Genomic DNA, 25262 nt, shown 5'->3' with positions numbered 1-25262 from the left:
ATTGTAGCCTATGTGTTTGGGTATAAAAAGCTTGCCTATTCCAACACCATTTTGTGTTAACGATAGCAGACACAGTATCTAATGTTCTTTTTACAAAAATAAAATGAACACTGTGAAAATAATCATAATAGCCTAATTATCACTATAATGTCTTCTTCCCCAACAATGTTAAAGTGGTTATAAGTACAAGGTCTTCTAACAGGCAGAGCTTTTCTAACTATTTAGAGACATGAGCTATAGGCTAAATGTATTGTAGCCTAGCTAAAGCCAAACGAGTTAACCTTATTATGAATATCAAATAAAACAGCTAGCTTACCTAACTTTCCACCAGCAACTATTTAGACGATAAGCTAGCCTAGTTGTGTTTCATAACTTACTTCTCATGCGACATTTTACCATGTCAGCTTCTTCATATATCAACATGTTGTAGCTTAAATAGTCAAGCTACTATTTAGCTAAAAGCCAAAAAGCTTCACCAAAAGTATTAAATAGCAAATATAGCAAGCCACCAACCTTTCCACTAGTATGCTTCTATAGACTAAAGGCAAAGGCTGTGATGGTAAAGGTTACTGTTCAGTTGTCAGTGTTTGAAGATTTACATCAGGTTTATATTAGTGCCATTTCTTGCTAACCCAGCAGCTAATATTTTAACTATAAAAACCATAGGCCTATTTATTTCATTATAACAATGCTTGTTTTCCCCTTGATAATTAGTTAATTTCCGTAATTTTATCAAGATTTGGGAAACTAAGTCATTATCACAAGAACCTCAGTGTTCATTTTCCAGAGATAATGGGAAAATCATGTCAAAATCTTCAGAAAATCTTCAGAAAAATGGAGTAAAATAAAATATATGGCTGTATGTCTGCTTAGGTCTTCCATTCTTACCTACCTTTCCACCATAAATAATGTAAAACTTAGTAATGAATAGGCCTATCAGATATTGTTCATCCACGACATCGCTCATTGTAAAGGGCTATTTAAAAAAATTAGTACATCTTCTTCTAGACTCAGCCTATTAAAGTCTTATGAACTCCACTGCTAACTTTTTGATGGTTGTTCTTTGCCAAACTTGGATAAAATAAAGTTTAAATGTGACAGGAGGACAGCTCCAAAAACACATTAAGTTGGTCTCTGGTTCTAAGAACATCCTGCCTTTATACATGGTGGGTTGATATCACAAACACTGCACTGGAGAGATTTCTCAGGCAATGAGAGAAAATGATAACATAATGAGGAAATAATAACCTCCATCATGTTAGTGATAGATCAAAATGACCACACATTTCTTCTGTGGTGTAAACAGGATGTGCTCTGGGCAAATTGTTTCTTCTGGGCAACAATGTGTTGGACGATATTCAATTCTCTTGCCCAGGTTGTACACATTGATGCTCAGTTTCCACAGTAACCAATAGCAACATCTGGCTGAGGATGCGATGATAGAAATTACATCTCACATTTTGCTTATTTTTTCTCTTTCCTCTCTGCTTTTACCACGCTCTGTTCGCCCAAAAGTGCGGGGGTAACAAATTTTCTCAGGTTATTTTGTCTGCAGGAAAGGAGGATAGACTTTTATGTCATCTTTTAAAGACGGGCCCACAGCAGCAATTATGAGAGAAGTCATTGGAGGATGAGGAAGTTGTATTAATAGTTACTGGGAAAATTTAATTTAAAACCTAAAAGCCCAGTAGTGTGAATGTGTGACCTGTTTAGCCTTAATTAATACTGCCAAGCATAAATAGAGACAAGGTAATTTAGTGTCTCAAAAGTGCTCTGACTGAGAGTGATGTTTGCTCTTTAAATTAGTAATGCAGCCTCTTATTCCTGATGCAGGAGGGATTGTTTTTTTCACTGAAACACGTGTTTGGAATAAAGACATGGACTCCAGAGAAAAACAAAACAAATGTCATATAAGTGGGAATGCAAACTGAATAGTTGTTGCCTTTGACTTGCATCTTTCGTGAGGGCGGCATGCCATGATTCATGCAGCCTTTGGGGGAATGTATGCCAGCTTACTAATGTTTACTTACAGCTTTGTGTGAATGTGTGTGTATTGTATTTAAGGGTGACTGCTCCTGCAGATACACCAGCTGTACAAAAGATAACGTGGTTGTGCACATGTATGCACTTTCTGTACAAGTAGATGAGTGTGTGTATGCACGGTTGAGTACACAGCAATTATGCTTTATGAGTCATGTATCTATGGTATACATATGCCTCCAAAACAGCCCCTTCAGGGACACTGTCCCCTTATGTGAGCTAATAGACATGGTCAGGGTCCAAGAGACGCCATCTGCACCAAGGATAAACTTGACCTGAGCCACATATAGAAGGGCTTTGTGCTAAAAAAAGCTCATCCAGAATCCCCATGGAAACATTTCCTACTCCACTGCAGATGAAGTGACAAAGGGCAAACCTACGATGAGCTTGGGCTAGGAGGAAAAAAATTGGTAATAGATGGGCGCTGGTTTTAGAAGAGGTTATTTCAGTTCCTCTGTCTGTTTCCTCATGAGGATTCAATGATTTATAATGTGCGGACTGTCTGATTTTTGAGTAGAGCCAGAAAGGGATATCTGAATTTCATGAGCTCATAAATACCCAACATTATCATTCATTAGCATTCCCCCACATTTATGCAGCTTAAAAAACAATATTAGCGTTCTCACAGAGGGCCAGGATAGATCTAAGCAGCTAAGTTTGACAGATATACAGAAATACCAGGTGACTGTGATTCACTGACAGTATTATTGGATTAAAGCTGCATATAGTGGACGTATTACAGCATGTTTAAAGCTGCATGAAGTGGGGTGCAGGTGGCCTAATGGTTAGGTCGCGCCCCATGTACCTATGGGCTATCGTCCTCAAAGCGGGCGCCCGGGTTCAAGTCCGATCTGTGGCTCCTTTTCCCTCTTACTCTCTCTCCCCAGTTTCCTGCTCTATCAAATGTCCTATGGAATAAAACATCCCCCAAATTCCTCTTTTTGCTGCATGTATAATTTTTGGTCACATTGAAGTTGCAGCAAATGCTTAAAATGTACCTTTAAATGTTTATTTTGTGTTCCACAAGCACCGGCATGAGAGCGTTCTGTTTTTATTCCCCTTAACTCTGAAATTTACTACCTATGGATTCCAAAATAGGCAGCTTGCAAGAAAAATATAATCAGCCTAAGTCAATGTTTATGATTGTATTCATAATACTTTTACCAAATGTATTTATTTAGTCTTATTCAACTTTTAACTAATAACTTTTAGTGATAGGTTGAATTCAAGTATTATTCACATAAAGCGTTCAACATTTTGGATCAACTAACCGATTACAATGCATGCCCCAAAGCCAACAGACTACATTGAAAATAATTGTATGCACATGCATGCAGAATACATGAGTTGCTAATCTTCTAAGTTGAGTTGAAGCAATATTTCTCTCAGACAGTAAACTGTCACACATTAACTTTATTGACTGAGGCAGCAGAAGATAAGCTTCTCCTGTATTTTGTGAGGTGAAATTACAGTTTATGTCATAGAAGTCTGGTTGAAAAGAACAATATGACTGCTGTTTCTTGAGAAAGATGTGTTTCGGTCTGAGTGACTGGTGCTCAAGTGCTGCACCTTCTACATATCTACTCGGAAAGTCATATGTTATACCTTTGAATAAAACTGTAATGACACTGTTAATCAAATGACAAACAGATTTGAGCAAATATCTGACTAAACAAACACAGCAAGAGTTGAGCATTTGCTTTCATTTCCGCCTGTGAAACTGAAATTAGACCACCATGGTGCAATTAAACCCTAAGTGAATCAACTGGAACCCAGCAAAAAAATAAAAATAAGGATACATAAACACAAACATAATCATCTATAAATGTGTGGAATTTAATTGAACGGTAAATGATACTGGATTTAGGTCAATGTATTTCCATCAAAAACTCATTAAGATTTAGCCAATTAAAGAGTAATTATCCAATCTGATACGTCGCATTATATCACAGTTGGTGAACAATAATTGCAACTGTCAAAGAGCTTACAGTGATCTAATAAAAAGCCAATAATGACCCCAAGTTTAACTGAATCATTATGTTTTCTGTTCAGGCTGATGTTATCTCTTTTAGAAGTCAGCATGCATCAGCGCAGCTTCTAACGTGATGACTTCTTCCACGCAGACCAATCAGATGACAAGCTCCACTGGACACCTTGAATGCTGCATGTGATCTAAGAATCAGCAGGAAAGCGAGAGGAAAACTGTCTTTTGTGATGGGAACAATATCTACACAGAGGCTTTGTACCAGGACTGTAGGGGAAACATGAAAGGTAACATAACAGGTAACGTAACATCACCAGTACTCATGACGCACCAACACCCTGATATCTCACTGATGACAAAAAAAAGAAAAAACTACAAGAAAGGATCAGAGTACAACTACCAGCTGTCCTTTTCATGCCAGATACATCAAATTATCCCTAAAAGCACCCGGCTGGGAGCATGGCCATCACAGGGAAAGGTCAGCGATTTTTCCGGTACAAAAGAGGTAACCTCTCACTGTGTAATTATGGCCCTGACACTCGGACCGGTACCACGTATATGTGTCTTAGTGGCCCCCCTGTCAGAGAGGATTGCACCATGGTCTCAATCACCTTCAAGAAACCGTTGAACCTCCCGGAGTTCAACAGTTTCCGGTTTGCTGTTCAGCCGGAAACTTTCCCGGGGCTCTGTAAAGGTCATGAGGTAAGATATAGCAGAGCAGAACAGGTACTTACAACAGGGGTAATTGAGCAGCACAATGTCGTCCAAGGCGATGTAGCCCTGTCGCTCCTCGGAAATGGTCGCTTCAAAGATGACCTGTGGAGAGAATGGATGAATGAAATGACTACAGACCATTAATGCTTGATTGGCAAGTAGATTGACAAAGCAGGAGATTACAGAGGATGGAACTAAAAAGGCTTTTACAGAAGATAAATTCATTGATTTTCCTTTAATACCACAGTTGACTTAAAGGTAAGCTTCTCAGATTGCCAAAGAAATAGATATAAAGAATGTTCTTGTGCTTCTTTTTCAAAAAATGTTTCTTTGTGTTTCCTAACAGTATTTCAATCAAATATTTCGTAGAAACCTTTCATAGGACACACCAATGTCTGCACACAAAAAACAGCCTTAATAAATACTGATGAGTTTACAGTGTAATTTGTTTGAACTGATCTTAGGCATGTCTCAAGATAGATGAAAAGCTCAGATTTGCTTGATATACTGTATGTTTTAATACTTATTCCCATTTTTTTTACATTTAAAAATTGGTTTATCAGTCTTTTAAGATGCATAACAATGAAGGGGAGGCTTTAATAACTATCTATGTTCTTCTGTACCTTGGGCTGTTCAGTATTATAATATAGAGCACGTTTTAAAGCAAGGGTTTTTACACTGCTTTCGACATACAAGCAAACGCGTACATAGTATCAAATCATAGGAACCTAAAATTAACCTAACGAAACCAGAATAACAACATAAGATAATACATAAGAACCCAACAGCAAAATAACACAGCCAACATAATTTAGCCAAACATCATACGAAGCAAAGCATAAAAACCCAAACAACATGAATTGAGGAGGACCAAAGATGAAAATAATGAAATCAACTTAAAAAGATAGAATAAATAAACATTCATAACAATAAAAAAAGATACAAGCAATGGAAGAAATAAGTAAAAGCAAAGAAAGAGTAAACATAGACAAAGCCTGAGTGACATCACCCATGATTGGTTACTGAAGGGAGGCGTTGGAAGCCCATAGATGTCGGTGGCCTTGCTGGAAATGCTGTCTTAACATAACTATCAGTCAACCTAACACCAGGCTAAGAGCTGCGGATGAGGCGGGTATTATACCACCTGACAAACCTGTCAGTCTTGTTAGTCAGGTCAACTATCATTAGAGTTATTGAACGAGTTGTTAAATGATTCAGCACCCTGTACAGTGTGTGTCCATAAAGACGTGAACTATTCAGATCAATTTCCCCTTTTGAACCAGGCTGTAAAAATGTTTTATTTCTGCTGTATAAAAAGGCATCTTTGAATGGGTGTGTATGTGACTTTTGGTGCTTCTGCAGCCAACCTCAAGTGGACATTCGGTGAACTGCAGCATTGGCTTCATTTTCAACACCTGAGGTTGCCTCTTAGGTAAAAGCAACAAGAGAAGATAAAAGCAAAGAGTTCAAGCAGGAAAACTGATAACTTGAATAAAATCAATAAATTCAAGCAAATACATAAATCAATGCATTTAAAGCAATACAAGGAAACCAGAGATTAGCCAGCCAATCCTTATTTTTGTTTTTCTAGCTTGTTGTTAGCACTGTTGAGTTGTGCAGTTTAAATAGTAGATATATTCATGTTAATATACGCAAAGCTAACATGCCAATAACCACAAAATAGACTAATACACTACTTTGGTGTATGTGGACTACATTGCTAACCTGGATACTGCACTCATATCTCGTGGTTTCATCTTAAAATAGTGTCATTCTTTGACTTTACCTTGTCAAGCCATACAGTGCACAGGTCATGAATAAATCCCTCTCTCCTTCTCCACTGTCCCTTTCATCAGTCCATGTGGCAGCTGTAGGAGTCTTTAAACACAGCCTGAATGTTCTCTTACTCATCAGAATGAGTGTGAGCTCGTGGAGGGCCTCAAAGTGAATCCGGAGGCCTCCCAGAGTGCCAAGACGAAGTCGTTCTGTGTTCTGAGTAGTGATTATAGTCAGCAGAGCCCATATTATTCCCTCTACAAGTAACTTTTCACCATAGCACGATAAACTCCAAACTTGAGGGTTGAGTGGATTAAAGGGGCGACAGTGATGAAAGTTGTGTCTGTAGTGTACATTGTGTGTGTGTGTGTGTCAGCTCAAATAAGAATTTCCCACTCACACTACCTGTGGTTATATATGCCATGCCTAGTGGAAGTCAGACTGTGACCGCGCACTCAGACGGCCAATAGATTGCAATGTTGACAATACATCAGGCTTTAAGTGCCCCGGGCCAATCAATAGCACAAAAGGCCTTGGCAGATGGAAACAGACTAAGGCTTTCTTTCCACTAATTTATTTTTATTTTTCATTCCTGTGTCGGGCCATTAGAGACGTCTGACCGATTAACTCTTCAATTCATCACGCGTCAACGCACCCACTGCCATCGATTCACTCAGCTCCGAGCTTTGAGCCATCATTAAGCTCCTCCGCATCTGCCCTCACGTATAGAAAAGTGTGTTTGAGTATGACTGCGCCAGTCACTGAGGAATAACCTTGGCATCCGATAGCTGGTGCACATGCAAACACAAGCCATTATACAAATGACTACAGACAAATCCCTTTGCAGGTTGTACAAACAAAACAAGGCAAAGCAGTGAGAAAGATTTGCTCGGTGTATAAGAAAAGTGGAATGACTACAAAGTGAGCAGAGGTACGGTGGCCCTAAGAGCTGTGGTTACAGAAAAAAAAAGTAAATAGACAACAAGTTGGCATACCCTCCAATTTAACAATTCAACTCAGACAACTAGGGGTGATCCTAAATAGTTTAAAAATAAAGATTTGTTGCCTCAATCATCTGCCAACCTCACAGTCAAACACCTGCTTATGAAAAAAGGATCATTATATTCCAGCCATCTGGGGTTGTACAATGTCTGTTTGTTTATAGATTTGCCTGTTTTTTCTACATTATCCATTAATCACGACTCATAGCCCATCTTAGTATAAATATCAGCGTATTAAACTTTATGTATAATTCTGAAAATAACTCGTACTTTTAATTAATCTCCTTAGTGTTTGCTTGAAGAAATCACCCCAAGTTTTTCATTGATGCAGCATATTAATTTGCTCAGAATTTCATTGGCTACAAGAAACATCAGTCATCAGCGCCTATAATAGCATCATAGTTGGCTAAATGATGTGTCAATTGAAAGGTCAGAGAAAGGTCAAATACAATGTGAAATAGTGGTGGCAATGTTAGCAATCTGTGGATCTTTATGGATGTAACGTGTTTGGATGAAATCTTTCACTGGATTTGGATCATGGTGACCCTAGCTGATGCAGCAGGACCATTGTTGAGTATTATGATCATGAGAGTACAGTCAATCTTTTCAATGGCAAGTCAAAAAACGGTAAAAGGTGTCGTTTGTTCCTCGTCGGTCTGACAGAGGCGTTGACGTAGATTGTGCCTGCTGTGACGGTTGACTCTGCATAAACTGACTGGCCGGGGATGGGCCGACTTCAGGAGTGAGAAAAGGACGGATCAAGTCCTATCATAGGATAAATTGTTATTCCAAGTCTACAGAGCAAATAGTTTAACTACGTGGTTTATGTCTTATGTATTTTCAAATGAGAATATGGATCAATGAGAGAGAGAGAAAAAGACATTTGGCGATGAGTCGACAGGCAAGGTCTGACCAATCAGGTTCAAGTTATGTAAATCATTGGTTGGGGACTTCCTTAGTGAATACAAAACAGGCCACATCAATTCTCCTATGCTTTGAAAGGCGGACACTCATTACCTCAAAGTTTGACTTTAATGAATTCAAGATTAAAGAATTAAAAGAGCCAATCACAGCACAGTATGGGGGGTCTGGGCGAGGCTCAACTGGGAGAACAAATAATGCATGGTTGTGGCTCATAAAGTACCATAGTTTTTTTTTTTTTTTTTTATGCCTGCATGTGTTATTGATTTTGTATAAGACGTTTTCTTGATTTGCCCATGCTTTTCTTACGTTGCAGTGTGCCGAGCTGTCAGGGCCTCGGGTGGGAAGGAGATAGAAAAACATGTATGCAGAGAAAACACGGAGAGAGGAGCAACACCTTGAACATAGGCAGAGGAGATAGGAAAGAGGAGAGTTGAAGCTTAAGCCACACTGATACTGTTTGCCACGACAGGACCCGATAGCATCTTTAATAATTCCCCAGCAAAGTTTCACCCTTTTCCAATACTCTAAAAAGTTGGCATGCAGAGAAATCCATTTCTGCAGACAAAATAAGACGGATGGATGGATTTGCGCAGTCAAGACGATTCAGTTCAAGGTGATGTCATTCTCTAACCTTTTCTCTTTCATTGTAACAAAAGTGAGCAAGAAAATGGAGGCTTGTCAGAATGCAAATGCACAATCTGTGAAGTGTGAATCAAGGTTTGGTTTACTGCGAACAGCAGGGCGTCGTGTCCTAAGATTTGTAAGCGAGCGAAGGAAAAGAAATGAGAATTATATCCGAGGGAGAATTTGCTGGCACAAGAACAGCAAATGTGGACAGTAAAGGGGAGGGGAGCAGGTGGACAGTCACAATAGATGTAAAAATCATGCAAGCATTTTAATATGCACCTCCTGCTGCATCGTGTTTGGCTCATAAAATTCAATGCTGGAGAATTGATAGTGTGGAGGAACAAAATCCATACTGCCGCCCAGGAGGCTTCCCAGCGAATACATAAAATCAGTGGTGGCAATAAAAGGGATTGCATTAAAACAAGATTTGCACAGTAATTAATATTTCAAGCTTTTAGTTTCTATTACAGCGCCGCGCAAATTATTTATGAGTGTGCACTAATGATAGAGCTCTCAACTGATCTGTGGACGCCATCAATCTTCGTGAGGAATTTGATTAACTTAACGACTTACACACAATCGTTTGAGGAATGTGGTGGACAAATTTGAAACAATGTTCTGTTAATTGATTTTTTTTTCAGCCAGAATGAGGCCAACACGGTTGATCCATATTGGGGATGTGGCAGTAAACACTGAAATATATGACAATCACCTGCCACCTCTGCAGCCTAAGGGGATAAAGTGAGGCGTGCATTCTTGACTTAAGTGTGCGGCTGGAGGACAGCACAGCATATGCTCAATGTTTTCTTTGTGAGTGTGTTTTCACTAGCGTACCTGTTCAAACACTGGACCTTGGCACTGTTGCATATTTACTAATAGTGGAGCAAACAGGCAGCATTTTTGGGCAACCAATGCCGTTCATGCTTTAAAGGGGACATATTATGCCCCTTTTCCACCTTTTCAAACAGTCCCCCTGTGGTCTAAATGAAACATCTGTGCTGTGCTTTGGTCAAAATATAACATGAATCAAGCACCAGAGGAGGTTTGTGACCCTGTATAAACCAGCTCTCTCAGAACGCTCCGTTTTGGTGTGTGTGTCTCTTTAAATGCAATGAGCCACCCCTGAGTTTTCCCGTTAGACATCACTCCTTTGCTAGAGAGAATAAAAATGGCGGACATGTGCAAAAAGTTTTGTTCTACCATGGGGGTGGAGTCCATGGGTGAAGATACAAGGAAGGTATTTTTTTTTTACCAGAATCCCACTGTGACATCACAAGGAGAGCAAATTTGAAAATAAATCCATCTTTTGTCAAAGGTTGTCTCTACAACGGGCTGAAGACGCCAGAAGAGTCAGCCGGTAATATAACTGGACCTGGTCAGTCGACATGGTTCTTTGGCTTCTCACAACACCGCTCATCTGTTTACCAACAAATGCATGTGGTCTGTGAGGGGGAGAAGTGGGGAAGGCATAACAGCACTATGTGTGTTTTACAACCAATGCAGTGGCACTCAGTGACCTTTGGATGGCGCCAAATTGCACCAAACAGAATTCCTATATTGATGCTTTAATGTCAGACTTTTACCAAGTCTTTAAATTAGCAAAGATTTTTAGAAATCATATAAAAACTAACATATTGCTCTTTGAACAGAAAAGAAAAAAACACATGATCCCTGAGGGCAACTGTCTGCACGGCAGCACAGAATGGACTGTGGCGCACAGTCTCTTCCACTCGGTCCCATGAGTGACTCCTTAATCGGAGTGAAAGGTTATACAAGTAGTTGCCCTACTCTTATATTTGCCACACTGCTTCACCTCCAGGTGATGAGTTGTAGAAGAGAAAAAGGTATAACAGAGGTAAGCAAGAGAGAAACCGATAGGGGAGATAAGAAAGGGTGAGACTTAATAGTGAGATGTACAGGGAATTAAGATGGTACGATAAGGAGGACAAAGCGGTCAGGGAGCAGTAAAAAGAGTAAAAGGAAGCCAGCGGCTCCAAAACAACACTTTTATAAACACCAAGTTCTACAAAAAGCTGGTGATGAAAGACAGAGAACCAGCCTGATCAATTTCCTCTTGATTTCCTCCTGACAGTCCAGTAAGCAGATTGGAATGTTAAGTTAAGAAGTGTCCAAACATGATGTGTGAACCCATCCTGATCAACTCAGATGGTCAGCCCTGCAGGGGCACGCAAAGTAACGTTAAAGCTTGCATGCTCTACATGCTTTAATTCTAGAGGAGCATCGTCATGCAGAGGGACTTTTATTTGTCCATTTTTATTGGTTATGTTTTTGGTCTCGTCCAAGTCCTTGGGGTGAAATCAGAGTCACTGTAGAGTCTACATCATATGCCTCATGGTGTTCCTACAGTTATTATTTCACCTTGTCTGCTAGTTGTTTGGTGCTATGCAGGAAGCGTACAGTGGATTTTTTTGTTGTTTTTTTTTTAGCTGAAAACACCTGCATAATAATGAGCTTAAAATCTATCTAGAGCTCTGGAATAAAATTAGGCAACTACTAGGAGTTTGGCTCAAACTGATTTGTATTATTACCCACAGTGCCACTGCAGTGGACATTGATTATCAACTGCTGGTTCTGGCCCCTTGGTCTGTTTTGGCCCTGTGGGGTCTTAGGTCAGTATATGTATTAGACTACGATCTCCAGAAGTCTCCTAAAGTGGTTGGGGTCATCAGGGCTTTGGCAAAACAAACTTATACCAAAACTTTGTTAACTATGGCCACATTTGTAAATCGCCGTGTTCCAAATTTATACAGATAAGACTGGTCTTAGTGAGAGACAATGTTTGTTGCATTATTGGAAATGTTAGGTCAAGTGTTTTCAGTGGTTTAAGTCAAGATAGTTGGCATCTGCTGCATACATTTAAGCATTTCCTCTTTAAATCAGTCTCCAATTAGTCCCTGAACATTATAGGAGTTTGATTCTAAATCACCTGAATGCTCCTTTAACAGCACTACATGAAAATGTGTCTTCAAAACTTCAATATATTTCTTAACAATTCAAGAGTCTCCAAACAAACTCATTCTTGTCCAAGAAGTCTTTCTACTCAGACAACACCTGAACAAGAAAACGTGTCCCGTTTTCAGAACAACATTCACTACCAACAATGAACATTTCACACCCAGAAATATTGGCAATGAATTTTTAAATCTCATATCAGTAAAAGCCTGAACGCAAAAGGCCAAAAAAACACTTTAGATCGCAGTCCAACATATCTCTGTGGCCGTCTGTCTGTCCTGAGGGGGTGTTGATGCTGGCTGATTTTTTTTTTTCTTTTTCATTTAATCTTGACCACCACCATCAACATCACCCGCCCACACACACACACACACACACACACACACACACACACACACACACACAAACACTTTCTCCTCCAAGCCCTGTGAAGTGGTATTGCTCTCTCAGTGTGGAGCTGCTGCTCAGCAGCCTGCAGGGGCTGATCTGTTGGCTGGGAGTGCTGGACAGTGATCTTTATCAATGGGACTAGATGGATGAGTGGAGCCCTGTGGGGCCTGCGCTCAGCTTTGAGCAGTGGCAGTGAGCGCAGCTGAGGGAGGGTCGAGGGCCCAAGGGCTCCTTGGGCGAAATAAAGAGCAGAGGAGCACTGAAAAGAGTCTGACTCCTGTCCCTCTACACACAGCAGATAGACACCACTTGCTCATCAGGACTACGTTAAAGCCTCCTCACTCATCTGCACTCCCTTCAACAGCTTCATTAAGCGGTGACAATCATCCAGGTTTATCGGACAAATAAGGCAATCTGTCCTCCGTCTCCTCGCCTGACAGGTGGACCACAGAGAACAGCACCGTCTCATCACTCAGCGAGTGCGGACATACATCACCAGAGAAGCAGATTACATTTGTTATGCACAATGTCCAAATGGTAAACACTGCAGCGCTAAGCAAACTCCCCGCCCGGGCCTGACTTGTCTGATTGTGCACCTCAGCTCCCCCCTCTGAGAGCATCGGCCCTTCGCCTCCTCCTCCTTCTCCTCTGCGACAGTATGTGGCAGACAAACATCTGCCGTCCGTATAGATACAGAGGGGAAGAAAATCACTACTTCAGATCGGTTTGGCTGTTTGAGCAGGCGGCCCAGGACAGCAGAGCTGAGGATGGTAAAGCGCAGGCTGTCCGCATTGATCTGTGCAGCCCTCTAATCTCATTAACTGGCTCTTGATTTATTGAGATGGGGCCCGGAGTGCGCCAAGGTTATGGAAGCAAACACAGAGCCCGCTCCCCCGCACAGAGGGTCGCATGGAATTGAGGTCAATTGACTGTTCGTCGGGGGCCCACGCTCCCGCCATCCCTTATACCAGCCATTGCCTTCTCATTAACGACTGTTTTGGGAGGGGCGTGGGGGTTGTAGGGGGCGTGAGGCCTTGTGGGAAGAAAGAGCATTAGGGGATAAATTATCGGCCGTAATGAGGTGAGTCAGGGCTGCATCCAGTCATCAGAATCTTACAAGCTACACAACAGCGCTAATAATGCAGCATCGACAATACAGGCATCAAACGGAGCTATTGATTACTCTGCAGCACGCGGGTAAATTGACCAATAAATAAAGATACAATGCAAACACATGCCCGGAGTAATTACAAACCTACTGAGCCAGTGTGATGTATGCCACAGCTGCAATTTGCTAATCCCTGCATGTTGTATGAGTGATAGCAAGGCCTAGGTTCAGTATTCAGTGACCATTGAGCTGCTCAGTGGAGCAGCTGGTGGTTAAGTGTGTAGCTATGTGACTCATATAGGATTTTATGAAGAGAGGGTTCACATTCACAAGAGCTGAAAGCCTCATTAAAACATCACAAACAAACATTATTCAAAAGAAGAGATGTTAGTAGATTTGTAAGGTTGTACCTAACTCTAACACTGCAGTGATTTAAGCATGTAAACAGCCCAATGTTATGACCTCAAATTGAAAATACTTACACGTAGCTGATGGGAAGACATTTGTTTGTGACCTCACAGAAACAACCTCAAAATGATCTTACCTGTCCATAAATCACTGAATGGGTTAGGTCCTAGTTACCTGACCTCTAAGGTCTGCTGGTTCTGGATTATAGGCGGTTCCCCAAGTTAAAACTAAACATAGTGAAGCTGCATTTAGCATCTATGCCTCTAAATTGACAAGCAAATTGCCTGAGGAGCTAAAAATCAAGGCAGAACTAACTCCTTTCAAATCCAAGCTCATCTATTTAGCATTTGTAGCTTTTTTACTTAATATTCCCTCACATCAAATGTTTTTTTCTTGATATTTTGTTGTATTGTTTTTATCTTACATGTGATTTTTAAAAAATTACTTCAGACAGTGGATAGAGGAAGAAATCGGTGAGAGAGAAAATGGGGAATGACATGCGGGAAAGGATCCACAGGTCAGATTCGAACACGCATTACCCACTAAATCATGTCGCCCCAGTTTCTTTTTAAAAACTGTTTTAAACTGTTCCTGTAAAGCACTTTTGGTTTCCCTTGTGCGTGAAAGGTGCTATATGAATACATTTTCTTTGGCTTTCCATATTTACCATGTCAGTTCAGTGATGCTACATTTTAGCATGCTAACAGAAGCAAAAAAAACAAACAAACATGGATTGTACGTATTTAAAGTGAACGTAGCTCCTGTGAAGTCATCCAGTTGACATTTCAACTACTTTCACACTGCAGGTAAAAGTGACCAGAATCTGAACATTGGATTTTTTTGTGACGTAATGACAATGTGAACAGCACAAGTCACATGGAATTTAAACTTTCAAATCAGGTTTGGGCCACTTTCATATGTGGAATCTCACATGGAGTCTGATCCAGGTCACATTTAAAACGTAATGTGAACAGCCAAACACAAAAAAACGCCAGAAGTTAGCATTGAGCATTAAGACTTGCAGTGTGAATGCAGTCCATGCAGTTTGGTTTTTGGCAGCTGAAGAGGTCAGATATGTAAGAAAGGGTGGAGATTAATAGCATGGTGCATTGGAGAGGAAATATTGGACCATAAACTCATAAGGAAAAGGTTTAGGTAATACGTGAAGTTCACAATAGACTTCTGTAAAATGTGAGTTTTATTTTCCTAATTATCTTTTATTCCAACCCGTGGAGTCTCAGTAGAATGACAATTAATAAAACGATGTTAAAGCCAAAACTGAGGTTAACTGTCATCACACCATGAGTTCACATAGACGGCATATATATGTGTGAAGGCTCCTACCTGGTATTCACTGGGCCAGAAAGTGCTGACAGCCAGCTCCACCTGGTGCCACTGGCGTCCCTGCGAGCCCGAGATATTCCACACAGCGCTGCCCTTGGGGCCCCCGTTGACGCGGATGTGTACCTGCAGGTCCCCTGGACTGTGTCCGTCGCGGCTGTACAGGAAATAGCTGAACTGGATGCAGTGTGTGTCGTTCTCGCTGAGCGGGAGCAGCAGCAGCTGAGCGCGCTGGCCCCCAAAATGCTGCGAGGAGTTGACCATCATGAAGGACCCTTGAGGAAGAGATGTTAAATAAAAAGGACATGTCAGACACATTATTTGCTGAAGTATAATTAACATTACAGTTCGGTTATATTATATGCAGACTCTCACAGATGATGAGTGGTCTGAAGATGAATCATAATAAAACAGATCAACCTTGCCAAGCAAATACTCTCCTAATGAACCGTTACAGCTAACGCTTCATCCACTTCATAAATGAGAGGTTTTTGTTTTTTTTTGCTTCACCTTCCAGACAGCGCTGTCTGACCAGAAAAGATCCAACACTTTGAGCTGTAACCACAGACTGTATAAAACATGACTGCAGTCTCTGTGACGTCACCCATTGGTGAGGCGCGTTTGAAGATGAACAATTGGGGTCACCAAATTGGAGACCAGTCTTTAAGAGCCAGCCTCAAGTGGACACTAGAGGAACTGCGGTGATCAGACTTCCGCATTGGCTTCATTTTTTAACACCAGAATTTGCCACTTGCCTTTAACACCTCTGCCCAGGATAGATCATATGTGTCATGTTTCCTTCGACCATGGAACAACACCTTTCTCTATTTCTTTTGAACTCCGGAAAAGAGCCGAGAACCCAGAGTTGACCGATCTGAGGTTGTTACCAAGAATACCCGTGTGATCCACACTTGTTATTGGCTTGTATTTGGCCTCTGTGTCCGTGTCTTGTTTTCACCAGTTTTGCTGGTGCTGCCTCTGATCTCGTGTGCTCAAAGGTTCAGGGCTGGGTGTCAGATCTGGCTTTTTATTTTTTAACTGAGGTTTACAGGCAGCGGAGTCACAGCAGGATCCCTGTTCCCTGCAGTGAAGAAATCCCACAACCAATGAAAGTTGATGGAGTAAAGGGGGAGTAGCTGTGGTCATTACAACAGTAGGATGCTCAATTCAAAATGAAAAAACATATATATACAAGACTTTGTGATGGTCAAAACATTATCCTAAAGACTAATTTCTTTGACTTTTATCTCCTTGGTACTATATGACAGTCCTGATTTTCATTCGATGGTGATCCCACAGCAAATATGTGGTTGACTTTTGAACTCCTGATAGGTCACCACCTGATTTCAACAGCATTTTGGATCAATAAGCCAGAGGCCAGCGTTAAAGAAATGATGCCAGAAGGACACGAACAGCTTCTTACTGAGCTACTATATTTGATGTGTTAAAGGCTTTCCTGAAATAACCTGTCCAACAGAGATGTCAGACCTTTTCAGGCCTGCCTGGCGACAAAGATAATGATGGAAGGTCACCTCTGTTTAACGTTGGGTTTCCTGAACTGAGGTGTTCACAAGAAGAATGGTGTTTTTTTCCCTCTTTATGTCATCGTTTGAATCCATCCGTTCAAACATAAGTCAACTTTAGGAACTCATCTGTCTTTGGTAGTACTTATGAAGATAAACACAAAGAGACATCACATCTGGCAGTGTGCCGTCTGTGTTTATTACCTTGGACTGTTTAAAGTGGCCTTGGGGATTACATCCTACCTCCCTAACTTCGGATCCTCCGATCATCATCATCCTCCTCACATCGACTCTTTGATGTTGCCAGCAGGAGGGGAGAACCCATCCTAATTGCACATGTAACCTTCACATCCAGTGCAATGGGCACATCAGCTGGAGATGGCCATGGTGTGGATGAGCACAGACAGCGGCATCGTGGGTAGTGTAGTTGCCTGGGCACCGTAGTAGAGCCAGATCGCAATCAGAGCCCTGCCTCTCGCCATTAATCACGCTGACACGGTTATTAGGCTATAATGGCAGCCCAGGGAATGCTTAAACCAGAGAGATGGCTGTAATACTCACACACTGACATGCAGGACACAGATCAGCACACATCTCTCTCTCTCTCTCTCACCCCCATTCGTACAGTTTACAGGCCCAGAAGCAGACAAGAGTCCTGCCGGCTGACCTTCCCAGGAGAAAGTGGCTTCTTCTTCTTCTGTCCTCACTTTCTCGCCCTCACTTTCCCCCTCTCCCTCAACCCGCTCATTTTTATAGTGCTCATCTAAAATGCAAACCATTTAAGCATTTTCAGCAAAAGTTTTTTAAAAAAAAAGCCAGTTGATTATTTGAGCAGAATAAATCAGCCTCTGTGTTCGGCTTTCAGGTAAAGTTTTTTTTTCTTTTTTTTTTTTTTTAAAGCATCAAAGAAAATATCAGTGAAGGTTTTTTATTTACAAGGTGATGTTTGAATTCATTTGCATCCAGGATGAGAAATGTTGCAGGCAGTAATTGGATGCTATTTAGTTTTTAAAATGAAATCGACTGTGCACCTTCTTTTCACTTGTAAATGAAAGCACATTTACATCTGAATTACACTATTTACTTCATAGAAAGGCAAACATACTTTTTTTTTAGGGCAATTTTTTATTTCTCATAACTAATTAGGTTTTATCTTTTGATATCCAACTTCAATTCATTATGCATGTAGTTTATTTTGTCATCTTTACATTGAAAACGTCGACCCTCAGCCACATGAAAAACAACAATTCAATCAGGAAAATGTTCCTTAAAGTCGGGAAATTATCTGCAAATACTCAAATCTCTCAAGACTCACCCTACACTCAGGTGGGTTTACTAATGTTTTAACCAATAAAAAGCTTCGTTAATCAAACTCATATTCATCCCAACCTTATGTCCGGCCTTCTATGTTTGGATTGGTTCTATTGTTTCATCCCTCGTGTTTCTGGCTGTCTCAGATACAAAGACAGAGGCCCTTTTCATGTCTTTCATTAGTCCCTCTGTGTAAATAGGAAACAGGTCAAAAGCCGGGTCAGATCCTGGGGCGCCCTGGATATGAATGGATTTTTAAATGTATGTCACAAATCTTCCCTGACCACTGTCCGTTACTCCCTCGGCTCCGCCCCGCTCCACCCTGCAGAGCACAGATGAGACGTCAAAGTGTCCGAAATATCCTGTGATAACAAGCAGCGGATGTCCTTCGAGATCTCGCTGCCCCCATATATAAAGCACTATACCGAGCTGCTGCTGCTTTGATGTGCTAGTTCTCGGGGGGGGTGGGCTCTGTAGCAAAATTGCTTTTTCTTCAGCTATGAGAGCTGGAGTCCCTCATTGTTGCAGGGCAAGTCTCCAACTGTCCTTTCAACAGCAGGACAGCATTTGAAGAGTGTCGGGGGAAGACAGTGAAGAAATGTATTTTTTTGTCCCTTACTCCTTATCTTTAAGCAAATACACTGATATTAAAAAAGCTTCTACAGTATCTCAGTCACCGTAAGCTACAGTCGTCCTTTGAATCAGGTGAAGCCCCCCCCTGGTGGGTGTTAGAGTGGAGAACAAGCCTCTTTGTCAATATGAAGATTTAAAACCACACCATGAAACGGTGAAAAATGCTTTTTAGAGATGAGTCAAGCCTCCATCAGCACAGAATCACACTCATCACAATATGCTCGCTGACTTGCCGTGATGTCACACTGACAGCGCTGTAGTTTTGAGACCCCGACGCTCTTCACGAAGCACATGTGGCCGTCCAAGTCCAAGTGGGCAGGTATAGTGAATCACGTGTTAATCCGAGTGTTTTTCTGCTAAGCCACCAGCAAAAGCTTAAAAAGGAAATAAAAAACTTGGTGAAAAGGTTTCCCGACCCAGGTAGCAGATGAAAAATGTGAATCTGTGGCTGTTTTCACATATGTGCTCCTGAAAATTTAGTTTAAAAAAAATCAAGAAGCTGCCCATGAAATCTTCTTAATTTGCTTGTTCGCACATGCACGTCACAGTTGGAGACTCTTTACATAATTGCCTATTAGAAAGATGTCTAATGATGGTATATATGTGTGTATGTATCTATATGTGTCTCAACATCTCTGTTTTGTAATTTCTTAAATCATATACTGAATTGTGTTTTTTTCTAAATATATGCTTGTGTAATTAATCCTCCAGGCCACTTAGGGAACTAATTGGACCACTGCATCTAGACACTTCAACACCCTGAAGAAGACCCTTTGCTTGACCCCATGTTCAGAGGCTCTCGTCCTTATGGAAGCGGCCATGGGTTCAATCCTACTCTCTCTCCTCCCAACACTTCCTGTCTCTCTTCAGCTGTCAATAAAGATAAAAGGTCCAAAAATCTGTAAATAAATTGTGTAAAACGTTTTTAACAGCAGGTATCAAGGATTAGGGTTAACATTTACAACTTGGTTATGTTTGAATTAATTAATTTAATTAATGTTCGTTAATGTTTATGAAGGATTTTCCTTTTTAATCTTGGGTTTACGGTCAATTTAATTCTATTTTTTCTTCAATTTTGGGAACCACTGTGCGGCTAGCGGGGCTTGTTTTCACCCACATAGTGACGTTGGACTGGCACCTCATTTTTTAATACCAGGTCGTTAGCCAATCAGAGGCGTCATACCCAGACCGCGTCCAATCAGATTCGAGAGAGCGCTATTTGAAAGCTGCTCGTGTCCGGTCAGCTTCTTTCTCATGCTCCTGTTTCTTCCTTGTGGTATCCTTGTCTCTGAGTGAGTGTGCCTGCAGATAGCCTGGTGACTTTCCTCCCTTAAAACGATATTTGACCTTTTGTTTATGTAAAATGATGTGTAAGTGCCGCTTTAAAACATCAATTCACACAATTTCCCTCTTCTTGACAAGTATAAAGAGAGGAGATGAAAGATGATCAGTGGAAGGTATAGAGCAGCGGCACATAAACAAGCCCTGCATCTCTTTATTTCAGCGTGATGGATCAAGTCAACATGATTGATGCCGTAATTGGAAAGTTGATAAATTCATATTCAAGATATTACAGCTCTGATAACCTTACACAAGGTCCTCAGGGGGCACAGAGAGAGAGAGACGCATACTGTATGACGCACACGCAGGTTGGTGGTGTAAGAAAAATGCAGAGAATTTCTCCATGAATCCATAAAAGCAGATAAGGCTCCATCTATTTCTCCAGTGACCCTGCCAAGGGCGAGAGAACATGCATTAAGAGATTAGGGGACGGCCTCGGCTCCCTGAATTCATATCAGAATGTGGGGTGGAAACCTGAGTCATAGGCCTGCCTGCTTTTATCACACTTACACTGGGGGGGGGGGGGGGGGGGGGGGGGGAGCCAAAGTGGAAAGGAAGGGCGAGGAAGTGCAGCAAGAAAAAAAGGGAGGGAGAGATAGTGAAGGCTTTTATCTTTATGTTTGTCCCCATCATTTTACGTTAGCTTTCCTCCGCTGCCATCAATAACTCTTTGTATAACTCGGGCAGCTCTATTCTACACCTTGATAACGGCATCTTTTCCGTGGGAAAGGCCAGGCAGAAACCTGGTGCATTTTAATCACATTTTTATCTAACATTTTCCAACCTCCCAACACAGCCTTCACCTGCACTCGCCGTGAATAACAGTCGGCTGATGCCGTTGGAGTCTGTGTGATCAGCGAGAGCGGGCCACACTATTTTCCTCGACCCTCCTCCTCCTCCGGGGCACCAGGAGAAGGTCATCCAGGATTTTCAATTTGCTCTCCGAATTTGGTCTTTCAGATCTTCATTTGCTTTCTTTCCTTTGTTCTTTTTTTTTTTTTTTCTGATATTGCAACCCAGAGCGACACTGGCCTCAGATGATATTGCTCGTACGAGAGAAGAGAAGTGCGGCGAGCGTGGATGATTGGGAGGGCACAGATTGGTCTCGCTGTTTGCTCCTCTTTGTATCTCTGGCTGAAGTGTGTGATCTGCTCGGCTGGCAGGAACACCGGGGCTGCGGCTTGTTTACCACAGCCAAAAGGCAATGCAGATTTTGCCATTTACAAAAAGTGACACAATGCTTACACCGTGCAAATGGGAAATCTGCAAACCAACAGCAGCTGGTCATGAATGCGACACTGACAGAGCCTTAAACCGACCCGCAAACGATACGAGTGTGAATGCAGCTGACAACTCAGAGCTAATGAATTCCCCAGGTGAGACTCCGGAGCTGGGCGGAAAAACCTGGAAACTGCAGACAACAACAACAGAGTCATTACTGTGTTTCTACTCTGACACTTCCAAGATGCGCTGATTAGCATCACATACCGGGGAAAATGTGCCAACGATACACACTCTCACTCTATATGCAAAAGGCTGTGACAAAAGAAGAGAGAGTGTCTGAGCTGCTGTTCTGTTTGTGCTGCAGGATTTCTCACAGATGCACTTCTACCACAGGAGACGATCGGATTCATTCCCAGACCCAGTCCCCCTTAACCCCAAGGGATTTATATATTAGCACACACCATTAAGGTAGAGTGTCTGCTGGGGAAGGGCCTGATCCACTGGTTCCAAACATACCCGTTCATAATAGTTAACTGCTGTATGATCTAAGGTCAAATAAATCCAAAGTGCTAATCGATACTCTCAAGGCACTGATTTTTCAGAAAGGCTTTTATCTGTTTTTGCAAATGAACTCTTCTCCACTATCAGACACATCCTTGATGAACAAACACACTGTGTCCGGCTACAGATGAAGCAGAGAGTTATATGACTCGTCACATTTCCACGTGTTAAAAGATGAAGATTCATCGTCAACATTATGTTTACCTGGAGGTCCTTTCAAACTATTTGCCGAGGCAGTGCAGAACTAAGAGCGCTGTTCCCCCAACCCCCCTCCAACAGCAAGAGCCACACTGTTATATATTGTTGTCATACAGGGTCAACAAAATGATCTAACCAACACATCTAACATGTACACAGACTATATACTGTGTATATGTGTATATACTTAATTAAATAAGATAAATAACACATAACAAAAGTGTTGTGATTGTTACTTATTGCCCATTGCTATACCTATAAAGATGTAACAGAAACATTTACAAAAGATTTTCACCTCTTGGTTGTTGCAAGTATTGCAATGCTGCACCATTGACAAGGTAACTGCAATGACTCCAATAAGCATGCACTGATATGGGCATCAGTTCAGCGTAGCAGCCACTAAGTGTTGCTCAGGTATGCAGTGTGTGTGTGTGTGTGTGTGTGTGTGTGTGTGCAGGCTGCATCCAGCTGACAGTTAGGATTGGCTGAAGCATTAGCTTGAGTTGCCAAATGCAGCCATGATTATCAGGCACTTATTAGGCAGAAAAAGGAGGGATTATAGTGCATACAGTGCTAGTGCAAAACTCTGACTCAACTTGAACCACCCGTGTGTGGTGCTGAAGGTTTGGTGAGGAAAATGTGTCTGGTTTTTCTCAGACAGACAGTTAGACAGACAGACAGACAGACAGGCAGACAGTAATAATACCAATTTTGAGAATGACATAAATCAGTCACATTATAATCCATGCAGTTATCAAACCAATTTCTCATACAGCCTCTGATATGTTCAGAAATAAGATTATACAAATTGCTGCCATGAACAATTTGTTCACTTTAAACTCTCCTTCTCAAGTTATTTTTCCTAAAAGCTTAAAAAATGTATAGGAGACATCTACTGCCCGTGGCTGAGGTCCGTAAAAAGTTTAGTTGTGGTCAACTTTTCCCAGTGACAGGCTTGTTGACCGTCTCCCTCGAAGCGATGCTTAGTAATAAAAGATGGATTCTTGCTCGGACTTGCGGGATAGATTCAGTGTATCGTAAAAAAAAAAAAAAAAAAATCTGTTACTGATCCTAACTCTAAACACTGGTCCTAAGTCAGAGTGGTGGCCAGCTGACAGACAGGAGAGAATGGAGTTGGACTTGATGCGGGGGAATCTTTTCAGTGTCAGAAATCAATAGTGCATTAGCAGCCGCCCAGCGACAAAGTGTGGGCCCGGCTACCCTCCCTCAAACCACTGCCAGCTCTCCTCCCTCCTGCTGCATCCTGATATATACCACCCGCCCTCAGCCTCTTCATCTCACTCCTGTGATCTACTGTTTGTTTCATCTCGCCGTCCCGGAGGCCTTTTGGGGAGCTGGTGTTCTCTCGGTTTGTCTCTTCATGCCAGTATTCCTCGCTGCCTCTGCCCTATTTCTTCGAGGTTTCTCTGGTCATTTAGTAAACAGAGCGTGTCATTTCCCAGGCCCTGCGTCTTCCCTTTGCTTCTCTCGCGTTGTGGAGCATCAGGACTGTGTAGGTGCATCCTGGACTAACAGGTGTAGTGGCTGCAAGCTCTCCCTGAGGGAGCCTCCTGGCCTGAAGGGAGTGATGCATAGAGGGGCTTTTTCAACTTTCAGAGAACATCGACCGGCATGCACGGTGCTTGAACAGGCAAGGGAATCTTAAAATAGATCAAAAATAACACCTTTCAGAAACTACCTTTAGGCTTTTTTCACCATGCAGCGGGTTTGTGTGTTAATACAAACGAAAAGTAGTCTAAATATAACATCAGAGAGACCTTAATCCAACACTAATAGAAGTGTTTTTAGAAGGTTTGATACAACATGTATCCTCTCACAAATGTATCTTGATGGACAAAGTGGGTTGCAGGATATTTATGAGGGATTTCAAGATGAGAATTAAAGACCACAAAAAGAGAAACAACTCTGGGACATAACGTGGCTGTCTTTTTTTTATTTCTCTCTAGGGCTCGACTGATATGAGAATTTTTGGGGTCGATACTGATATCAATATAAGGAAGATAAAAAAAAAAATCTGATACCGATAAATTTGCCGATATCTTTTTTTGATCTATGTTCTATCTGTAGAGATAGATAGATAGACATATTGTATTTATCCCCTAACAAATGCTGTTATCAAACACTTGTGGAAAAGTTCTTTAACAAAGACAAGATGGTCACTCAACTGGAAAGTAACTGCCCAATGAACGTGCATCAACGCTTGTCACCCTGGAGAGTGATAAAGCTTGTTGTAATCTGTATAGCGCCCTCTGCTGGTGACAGAGAACTGCTAATGTAATACAAAAAAAACTCAATTGAAAGGCTATTTAACGGTGAATAATCTAGTAATATTGGTCCATATCTGTGATAAAATTAGCCAATATCGTTAGTCGCTAAGATATGCTAATATCGGCCGATATTATGGCTGGCCCATTAAGCGGTCCGGCTCTATTTCTCTCATTTCTCTTCATGATTATTGTACAAGTTGCCAGATACAGCAGCTCAGCTATCGGCCCCATCCTTCAAGATATACCAATTTATGTCCCACTCTACAAACAGGTTTGCATGTTAACGGCTCTATGTCAAATCCGCAAGAATCGATTAGCACATTCTGATAACCCGTGTGAAATCACTTGCCTTCAAAAGCCTGTCCAATGTAGGAGGCGACATTTACATTCAAGGTGTGCCCTAACATATTTAGAAGAGTAAGGCCCCTGACAAAGCGGTCACATTGGACTTGTAAAGAACAAACTGTAAACTCTTACTGGCTTTCCTCTTCTTACTTTGGAGTTTTTGATTCAATCAGTCTTCGATACACAGATTGTATTATTAATCATATTAATAAAACAGGTGAGTTTCCATTTATCTGTGAAGTGAAATGCATCAGCAGCAGATTCTCACTCACCTCTCAGTGATCCTTAATCACAGATATATCCTGTATACCTCTTGATAGATAAAACACTGTTACACAACATTCATTTATATTTTTAAGCAATTACTTCTAAATATTCTTTTCAATCACCTCACAGTCGTCTCTTATCGTTTGAGCTTTATTTCTAAGGTGTGATATTTTCATTTTAAGATCCACATCTCTTGTGTTTATAAAGATAGTGGTTATACTTTGCTTTAAAAAAAAAGATATGCTAAATGTTTCCCCCAGCAGACTTGCCCTATTTATTTATTTA

General features: G+C 41.4%; 1 protein-coding gene across 13 annotated transcripts in view; it reads right to left on the bottom strand.

Moving 5' to 3' along the window:
* ptprua (protein tyrosine phosphatase receptor type Ua) overlaps positions 1–25262 on the bottom strand; it is a 206771-nt gene that overhangs the window by 87474 nt on the left and 94035 nt on the right. For all 13 annotated transcript variants that reach the window (XM_061059292.1, XM_061059280.1, XM_061059282.1 and 10 more), the window contains exons 3-4: positions 15290–15561; positions 4759–4840 (exon numbers count right to left, since the gene is read on the bottom strand). In XM_061059292.1, coding sequence (XP_060915275.1) covers positions 4759–4840; positions 15290–15561 — 354 coding nt within the window. The remainder of the gene's footprint in view (positions 1–4758; positions 4841–15289; positions 15562–25262) is intronic.

This window comes from Labrus mixtus, chromosome 16, assembly GCF_963584025.1.
Source record: "Labrus mixtus chromosome 16, fLabMix1.1, whole genome shotgun sequence".
In the NCBI taxonomy this organism is placed as follows: Eukaryota; Metazoa; Chordata; class Actinopteri; order Labriformes; family Labridae; genus Labrus; species Labrus mixtus.
This window is presented reverse-complemented; position numbering and strand designations above follow the sequence as displayed.